A 9652-nucleotide genomic window follows, 5' to 3' on the forward strand; every position below is an offset into this window, starting at 1 on the left:
AGGGGAAGCCCTGCTGCGAGGCAGAGGTGGGCGGAGGGAGCCCCTGCGCTGGAGGCAGCGGGGGCGGGAGGGGGCTTTACATGGGCAGCCCCCAAAGGGGAGTACATGGCCAGCCCCAAAGGGTGAGCAGGGGGCGAGGTGGGGCCATGTAAACACTCCCTGAAATCTATCATACTTGACAGGCAATTAGCTAGTATTAAAGAAATAACAGTAAAATGGCAGACTCCATCTTTCCAAACTCTTGTCATGCCACAAGTGAGAGTGGACAAATGAATAGAGAAGCTGACCCTGAAAATATAGAAAACTAAAAACTCTGTTTCTGTGTTAAACTGTAGAATTGAATGGAACAGGCGTTCTGAGCTGGGAATTCACTTGTTATTCTACAGAGCAGGGGTGTCAAATTCATCTTGTCCCATGGGTTAGATGAGTGGCTCTGTGGGCCCGTGGACCTCTTACCTCCCAACCCATGCCAGATCCAACACCCTCTCTGGCTAGGGTTACCATATTTCCAGTTTCAAAAAAGAGGACACCTGTTGGGGGGGCAGTGATATGCCCGTGCCCTGCCCCTCACTCCCAGGCCACAGCCTCCCCAGCCCTGCTGCTGCCTCTCACTCCCAACCCATACTATCATGCCCCCCAGTCCATGCTGGTGCCCCTCACTCTCACCCTCCAGCCCCTCCATCTCTGCTAATACCCCTCACTCCTGACTTGCAGCCCCATGGTGCTGCTGGTGCCCAGCTTTCCTGATCCACAGTCTCTCACTCCCCCAGCACCCCTCACTCCCAAGCCACAGCCCCCTCAGCCTTGCTGGTGCCCCTCACTCCTGATCCACAGCTCTCTGCTCCCTCCCAGCCCTGCAACATCTCCTGGCTGGCCCCACCGCCTGCCCTCCTCCCCTGCCCGCTTCCCCCACCACAGAGACAGCTTTCCACCCCGATGCCCCCTCCCTGCTCCAGCCCCAGCACCCAGACAGCTTTCTCCAGTGCCAGCAGTCACCCGCCCCCCCTCATATACCCATCCCCTCCACACATCCCTGCTACACACATACCCCAGACAGTCCCCAAGCCCTGGCCCTCCAACCCCTGCCCCCCATAGACTTACCTGCATCCAGCTGCGAGATCTGGTCCCACATCCCTGTCTGGCTGCATGCCGACCATGTGCATGTGTGTGCGCAGACTCACGTGATGCCTCCTGCCTCCATTGGCGCCCTGCCCCCTGATCCCGAATCAGCTCCTTGCTAAGGCAAGGTGCAAAGTGCTAGGAAAAATTTCAATGCTGAGCAGAGCAAAATCCTGGACATTTATTGATATTTAAAAAAACACCTGGACTGAGATGGGAGGACCCAAAAAGAGGACATGTCCAGAAAAACCTGGAGATATGGTAACCCTATCTCTGGCCATTCCTGGACATGAAATGTATGTGGAGTCGACTCCAGTCAGTCCGGGGCAGGCGCCATGTACAGTACATCTCCTGGACAAGCTGGAATGAGTTCTGGACCTGACAGGTGGGGGACTCATGACCCATTCCTTTTTCCACCTTGCTCCCCACACATGCTGGATCCAGTGCCCATTCTGGCTGATCTGGGCCTGCACTATATGCAGCATCTGATCCAGGACTCATATTGCATCCAGGTCCTGCCCTGGACCAGCTGGAGCAGGCAACACATGTATTGGATCGGGTAAGTGGTAGGGCATCCTGGACTAGCCTCTTGCAGGTGCCACGTGCAATGTGGATCCTGGAGCAAGTGCTGCATGCAACTCATACACAAGGGGGTGATCTGGCCCAAGCCTGGCATGTGGGTCAACCTGAGACCCAGTTTGGGCACCAGGGGCCAGATGATGTGGCTCTGTGGGCCAAATCCAGCCTACAGGTTACAACTCAACACCCCTATTCTAAATGGTTAGCTATATGTATCACAGAGAAATATATTGGCTGGGGTGGAGTGAAGGAAACCTGTTAGCATTGCGTGTCATAAATTCTTTGTGCTAAAATGCATCTGAAAATCTGTGATGAACAAACTCCATTTATCTTTTCTTATAATAAATCTATTTTATATCATGAAGTATAAAAATGTTGGTCTAACAGCAGACATACTTTATCTCCATAACTGTAGAAGTCTGTTTCATCAGCATCCTTTTCACAAGCAAAAACCCAATATTGAACTGTATTAAAAAATGCATTAATTTTAATTTAAGATGTATTAAAATCTGAGAATAAAAAATAATTGCTCTGTGCATTTATACATTTTTAAAGATGAAATATTTTATACCTCCACTGTATAATAATTAAAATAAAATACCAAATACAGCTATAACCAGTATTGTTGGAGTGAAGAAATAAACAGTAAATGATTACGAAGTTGTGAATCATCATTTATTAGTGGGTTTGTTTGTTTTTCTAAATGATCTAGGACACCAGAGTTTTACATGGATATTCTTTTTATTGTAGAATACTAAAAATCCAAATTAATAAGAATCATTTGCAAAATGAAGAAGTAAAATGTGAAATAGAAAGTAAAGACTGTTGTACCATGTAAGCTGTGTCCTTTGATAGATGACCATAATACTTATTGTTCCATCATCAGATTTGGCCACTGTCTATGTTCACTGCAATTTGAATGGTTTAGCTCCTTCAGCTGCATGAAACTTCCCCATTTTGGGGTAAACTAACACAAATGGGGGGGAGTGGTGAGGGACCTCCCAGTCCTGAACAAGTGTCTTTTTTTTTTTCTTCTTCATGTTTTCACCCTTCTTCGCATAGGGTTCACACATACCTCCTAGCAAATGTCCAAAGAAGGGCAAACACCTTGTCTTTTTGAAAAATACGAAAGCTGTTTTGATCCAATGAACAAGAAACGTTATCAAAGCGTAAAAGGAACATTAGATTCAGTCTGAAGTCTGGCTATAATACAGTAGCAATTGCAACCGGCAAAATCCAGAAATAAAGAAAAGCATTGTTTCGTGCTTCGTAATTATGTTCGAACTGGTAACTCAGGAGCTCTTCACAAAAGAAAACAGCTTACAACAAAAGCAGACTGGTCATGTTGTCCTTTACTTGCATCAAACCTATTTGCTATTGTATACATATAATTTCTACAAGGAAGCATAAGCACTTTGAGGTGAACACGAGAAGGAGCAATTCAACACTAATTAGGCTTCGAGATTCTTTGAGAGACGGTATGAAATTTCAGTCAGTCTGGCCATTCTAAGTCTAAAAATTCCTTTGCCTAGGAATTAATAAAGGTAGTAGGCTGCCAATAATTACAAGCTCTTCTATTTTATTTTTACATTCCTATCAGGCACCTCCACAGAGAACGACTGTGCTTTTGAACCAGACTACGCTATTCCTCCACTCCCAATGACCGAAGGTATGCAGCACATTCGGATTATGGAGGGCATGTCCCGCTCTCTTCCATCCTCCCCCTTACTCACACATCAGTCTATCAGTGTTCGGCTCCAACCTGTGAAGAAATTAACTGGTAAGGACTTTAAATAAGTTCAGTGGGGCTTTTAAGGTCAAATAATGCAGAATCTGAGAGCTCATTGAATAAGCTGCTTTGATCAACTCTTCATTTGTTAACTACATGGCCTGCTTGAATGACAGGATTTTGTAATTAAAGACTGATGCTTTCAGGATCAGGTGACCATAGATAATGGGATGGATCTCAGTTTGACAGGCAGATCTAGCTACTCTTGAAATTATCCAGTTGGTTTGACAAGTTCTACTATTCCAGGAAATTTCTGATATTATCAGGATGTACTGTAGTGACTGTCTTCTTGTGTATCTATTTAAGTCAGACCAACAGATGGAGACATTTAGCAATGTTAAATAACTGTATGGAAGTTTTGAATATTAGATAAAAGATGCATCAAAGTAGGTTATGTAATTTGTTACAGCTCTTTACAGCGACTTTTCATAGCAAGGACACAGATGTGGGGGGACTTCTGAAGCGCCTGGGCAATTAGCTCTCATTTGGAAAAAAAATCAGGCTTTAGCTTTTATTGAATCCTGTTTTTAAAAGCTTATTTCTCATGTAAATGTTTTCACTCAAATGTGACATTATTTACTGCTCATCGTTAAAAAGCATCAGCATAGGGAGCCACAGCTTTATTAAACTGAAACACCAGCAGGTTCTTTAGAGACAACTGTATTTGGCACATGTTTGGAGGTAAACCCTAGATGCACATTTTATTAAATAAAACTGTTTGTAACTAGTGAAAGTTTTAAAAGTAAAATATCCTATAGAATGAGGGGGAAATGTTGTAGCCCCGATGTTGGAATATTTTCATTTAATTCAGCTGCATTTAGGAGGTAAGTTCTCTTAGCAGTGCAGTGGGATTTTGAAGCTTCTACTAAAACGTAACTGGAGTCATAATAAAAAATGTATCTATCTTGTTGTTTTGCACCAGAACAAAATCTTGAAACCGGCGGAATGAGAATAAAATCTCTTGCTTAAAAAAAAAAAAAAATTCCCATGTAAGATTTCTGACCTAGCCCCTCATAGATCTGAAAGTTTGTGCAATGTTATCCTGGCTTTTCCTCCAATTTTTTTCTGTCTTTGGGCAGGTCCACAAGTGCTTGTTCACACCAATTCCCCTTTTGACACCAACAGTTATTAGGAGTTCGGTGTATAAATAGACATATGTACCTAAGTATCTTTGTAAATCTAGACCCTATAATCTGTTTGCGTCTCAAGACCCAAGCTATGAAGATCAGGATAACACTATTTCCTGGCTCCTGACTAGAGTTTTTTCTATTTAAAATTTCTATTTCTATTTAAATTATAAACTCTAGTTCCTGTCACAATGACACTGTGACACAGTGACACTGATCTCAGTCTTCACTTCTAAGCACTACTGAATATAAATAAAAATAACTTGATCATAGATACAGTGTGTCTCAGCAACTTCACGCTTGACTTGTGTCTGAGAATTGTGGCTTGCAGTCTTGTCTTGCATAAGCAATACACAACATTTCTGTTGTATTAGTTAGATGTTCTTATGCTATGACATAGCATGTGTAAGTGCGTTGTGTTTATTATGAGTGCCAACTTTGACTACCAAAATTGGAGACTATTTCTCAAAGTAAATTCTTATGCATTTTCTCACTAATAACTTTGTTCTTTGAGGTTAACAGAAAAGGGAAGCAAGGTAGAATCCAGCCCCTCTTTTCCATTATGCTTCTGGACTCCTTTAAAAACCTTAGCTAGTACCCTGATAGATGCATGCAGGAATAAAAGAAGTACCACTTTTCTCTTACTTCAGTACTGAGAGTATATTTCTTTTGCAGTGTTACAAACTCGGTATGAACTTTTGTAAGGGATGAACATCCCATTACATATAATTATTTTGCAACTATTCAGAGCGCCAGATGAAGATTGCAAAGAAGCAGGGAACAGAGTACTTGTCTGCAAGGGGAGTACGATCTGAGAACTCCACGTACAGAAAAATAACTTTTCTTTCTGCATTGATTGACTCTGCAGATCCACTGGAACAAATAATACCCTGGAGGGAGGGCTGAGAATAGAAATAAAATATTTTTAACGTGATTCCTTTCATTTCAGTTGTAAAACTCTCGAAAGGCAGGAAGAATTACATATTTTGGACTTCCCCTACAAAATTGTTAACCATGCTGTAGAGCCGGATAGTTATTTCTAATATTTGAACTTTTGGTGAATTTTCTTGTGTGAGAGTGGAAATGCTTTTTAGTTAAGAGTTGGTACATAACTGCTCATACAAAAATGAAACCAAATATTTTATTACAATAGGGATCCCTTGTGTTGAGTACTTAAATTATCATAATAGAATGTTGGTCGCTGTATTAATATTTGGCAGGTATTAATATTAATAATTCTCAGAATTGGTACAATTACTCATAATTAATATTAATATATAAATAGACATTGATATAGTTGTTAATTATATTAATACCTAATATTAATAATATTGGTGTCAATATTAATAATTGGCAGGGTCATAAGTATTCATCACTCAGAGTATTTTTGGAAAACAGATGGTTGATGCATCATTTAGTAAGAACATCACCTTTTAGTTTTTCATTTAGCTTATAGGATTAGTTATATCTTTGGTTTAGTTAGAAGTCAGAGAATTCTTTGAGAGAGAAGTTTAGGAAATGTGAGATTTTACTCCTGCATATTAATTTTTAAATTATTCCATAAGAAATATTTCATGTTCAAAATATGTTTTTTCTTTTTATCTGTTGCTCTGGAGCTGGGGAGGGAATGTTTAACCAGCCAGTTGTGTTTGGAAAAATATATTTCATTTGATTTTAATTTTTTTAGTCTGTTCAACCTAGGATAATACTTTGTGTAGATTTATTTATTATGCATGGAAGAGATGCCTTTTTTGCCAGTTGTACTATTATCTTTGAAAAGCAAAAGCAGTTTCTTTGGATAAGTTAGCTCCACTCAAGTCAAGGATAGAACAGTCAGGCCAAGATTTCACCCATGCCTTTTCCTTCTTACTTGCCTTGAACCTAGAGGATTCAATAAAAGCCTCCCTATTAACTTTCTTTAAAAGTGAAGGACACTAACGCAACAAACAATAACATTTACAATAAATTAAAATCCCATATCTCTCTCATTTAATATATTTTTCCCCTTATACCACATACACTTTTGGCAATGCTGAATGACATCTTCCTCCCCATATTCCCCTGCTTTTAAAGAGACTGATGCAGAGCTACAGATTCAAGTTAGAGATGCCAAACTTCACATATATACTAAGAGATCTCCAATTAGAGCCCATTCACATTGTTTTTCAGATTCCTGGCTCTTCAAGCAATGCCTCCATAGTATTTTCAGCCTTACAAACATACTCAGGGGAAGATTGGGCCAGGGGGTTAAACTTGTCTACATTGGTGACAGCACTTGTCAGTTAGTTTGTGTGATCCAAAATTAATGTGGTTTGTTTCAATTTTTCAAATTAGTCCATATGCCTTTATAATAAGCTTTTCTGGGCAGGCGATATTTGTCTTATTTAAATATACAGCCCGTTTTTGAGTTACCTTAAATAAGAGTGAACATTTAGTTTGTTTAGTATAGCTGTGGAATTCCCATGCTTTGTATGTATGGTTAACAAACACACTGTAAACAGTTTGCTTTCTTCTTGTTACTTTGATGCTCATTTTGCTTGCATGTAACACTTTATCCAATGTTTACAGTGATTGAGATGCATGTTAAAGATTCTCTTTTGTGAGGAATCAGGTTTCCCTGAAAACATATCTTGAATTTATGCATTTTTATGTAGCTACTCTTCCCTAACCAAATTATGTTCCTCACCTGGTTAAGGCCTGATAGGGCCTTCATTTGCTCTGAAAGTTAGTGACTACTGTCTTATCAGTTCTCTGAGTTTCACTACCACTCTATTCTGATTAAACAAAAACGAAAACGTTATCACTTACCTCACTGTAGAGTTGACTGGTGTTGCTCTGTGGTGTATGGCACCAGCAGGAAGGGAGAGCATATGTTTAGGAATTAGGGTGGCCACTGACGCATCCCCAGAATACAGGACAGACCTTTGGTGAATGATGCCCCTTCTCAGCCAATCAGCAGTGAGGAGTGGGGCCATTGGGCCCCTTGGTCGATTAGCAGCAAGGGGCCACTCTCCCCTCCGTCCTTTCCTGGTTCACTCTGAACCCCTGTCCTCCTGGCTATACACCACCCTACCTCTAGGCACAGCCAGTAGAATCACAAGGACAAGTGATTGACATGTATTTCCACCAATGAACTGCTGTCTGTTCTTCATTCAGAAATGGACAGGGGACAAAGGGTTTAAAAACAGGATGGTCCAGTATAAAATAGGATCAGTGGCTACCCTATTGGAAACCCAGGTATGGCCCTACCTCTTTTTTTTCAAGGGTCAAGGTTCAACCAACTAACATGGGTTTAAGGTTAAATGCTGCCTGCAGTAGTAGTCAAACCTGGTAGTATGCATTACTAGCATTTTAAACACTGTCAATTTTCTAACCCAGCTGTGGCTCTTGCCTTTTTTGACCTTTGGAGAATGCTGCAACTTGTGTCGATTTACCTAGAATGAAACCCATTCTTTTCTTCACAAACCTTTGCAGTGTCTGATACATGTATGCACAAGTCTGTGGAGCAGGGAAGAAGGAATTGGATATCACAAATCACAGTAGGCAAATGTTATAGGACACTTTATGGACCGGAGCAGTTGGAGGCTACCTTTTTAAGGCCTTAAAATAGGATATTTAATTTTATTCCTTCCTCCACTGCTTTATTTCAAGTCAGCTAAAAGCCCCACTCCTCTATGAGTATGACATAATTGTGTCTCCATGGCTGCACAGATATCTTCCTTTCCTCAGGAGAAATGCAAGTGAGATGCTCTGCAAATACTAGGATGAATTTCATCCTCAGGCTTTTGAATGCATATAAGGGAGCAAGGATCATAGAATCATAGAATAGTAGGACCAGAAGGGACCTGTAAGATCATCAAGTCCAGTCCCCTGCCATGGGCACGAGGTAGTTGGGCTCAAACGAGCTCAACAAGGTGCTTGTCCAGCCTCCTCTCAAACACCTCCAGGGATGGCAACTACGCCACCTCCGCTGGGAGTGCATTCCAGATTCTAAATACCCTTATGGAAAAGAAGTTTTTCCTTATCTCCAGCCTAAATTTTTCCTCAACTAGCTTGTGCCCATTGGACCCTGTCCTCCCCAGAGGTGCCTTTCAGAAGAGTTGTTCCCCTAGATCTTGATATTCACTCCCGACGTACTTGTAGGCATCTATCAAGTCACCTCTCAATCTTCTTTTACTAAGGCTGAACAAACCCAGTTCCCAGAGCCTTTCTTCATAGGGCCTATCCTCCAGGCCCCTGAGCATATGGGTGGCCCTTCTCTGTACCCTTTCAAACTTATCCACATCCTTCTTGAAGTGTGGTGCCAGAACTGGCCACAGTACTCTAGCTGTGGTCTCACCAATGCAGAATAGAGGGGGAGGAGCACCTCTCTGGATCTATTAGCCATGCATTAGCTGATGCACACCAGAGTTCTATTTGCCCTGTTGGTGACTTCATTGCACTGACGGCTCATATTGCTCTGGTCAGTTGTCACCCCCAGCTCACTTTCAGATGCAGTGTCAGTCAGTGGACCACCACTCATTGTATAGTCATGATGAAGGTTTGCCCACCAGATGAAGGACCTAGCACTTGTCCCTATTGAACCTCATCTGATTGCATTGAGCCCATAGGACCAGCCTGTCAAGGTCCTTCTAGATACTTACCCTGTACTCAAATGAGACCACATTTCTCCACAGCTTGGTGTTGTCCGCAAATTTAATCATTGTACTTTCCACTCCCTCATCCAAGTCATTGATAAAGATGTTAAAGGGCATGAGCCTAAGCACTGATCCCTGGGTACACAACTCGAGATGGCCCTCCAGGATGAGGCCATCCCATTGATTACAACTCACTGGGATTGGCCTCTGAGCTGTTGCCAACCCACCTCACTGTAGACTGGTCTAGGCCTTTGCCCTCCTACTTGATTGAGAGACTCAGGTGATACCAATCTGATTTCTGATACAGCTGTCTCCAGCTGGTAAGTCTGGTGTGGTGGAAGGGCAGGGGGCAGGGGCAAGTGCTGCCCAGGTGGGGGGACCGAGCTGTGGCGTGGGGGGTG

At 42.0% G+C, this 9652-nt stretch overlaps 1 protein-coding gene across 8 annotated transcripts in view; it reads left to right on the top strand.

The window, feature by feature from the left end:
* TANC2 (tetratricopeptide repeat, ankyrin repeat and coiled-coil containing 2) overlaps positions 1-9652 on the top strand; it is a 774525-nt gene that overhangs the window by 325181 nt on the left and 439692 nt on the right. For 6 of the 8 annotated variants that reach the window (XR_003092631.1, XR_003092633.1, XR_003092632.1 and 3 more), the window contains one exon: positions 3299-3478. The exons of 1 other annotated variant lie outside the window; for it this stretch is intronic. Coding sequence is in view for 4 of the 7 variants with exons in the window: in XM_025196865.1 (XP_025052650.1) it covers positions 3299-3478 (180 nt within the window). In the remaining 3 variants the exon portion in view is untranslated. The remainder of the gene's footprint in view (positions 1-3298; positions 3479-9652) is intronic. One more of the 8 variants, XM_025196867.1, reaches the window with a different exon arrangement.

The sequence above is a fragment of the Alligator sinensis genome, unplaced genomic scaffold (assembly GCF_000455745.1).
Source record: "Alligator sinensis unplaced genomic scaffold, ASM45574v1 scaffold444_1, whole genome shotgun sequence".
NCBI lineage: Eukaryota > Metazoa > Chordata > Crocodylia > Alligatoridae > Alligator > Alligator sinensis.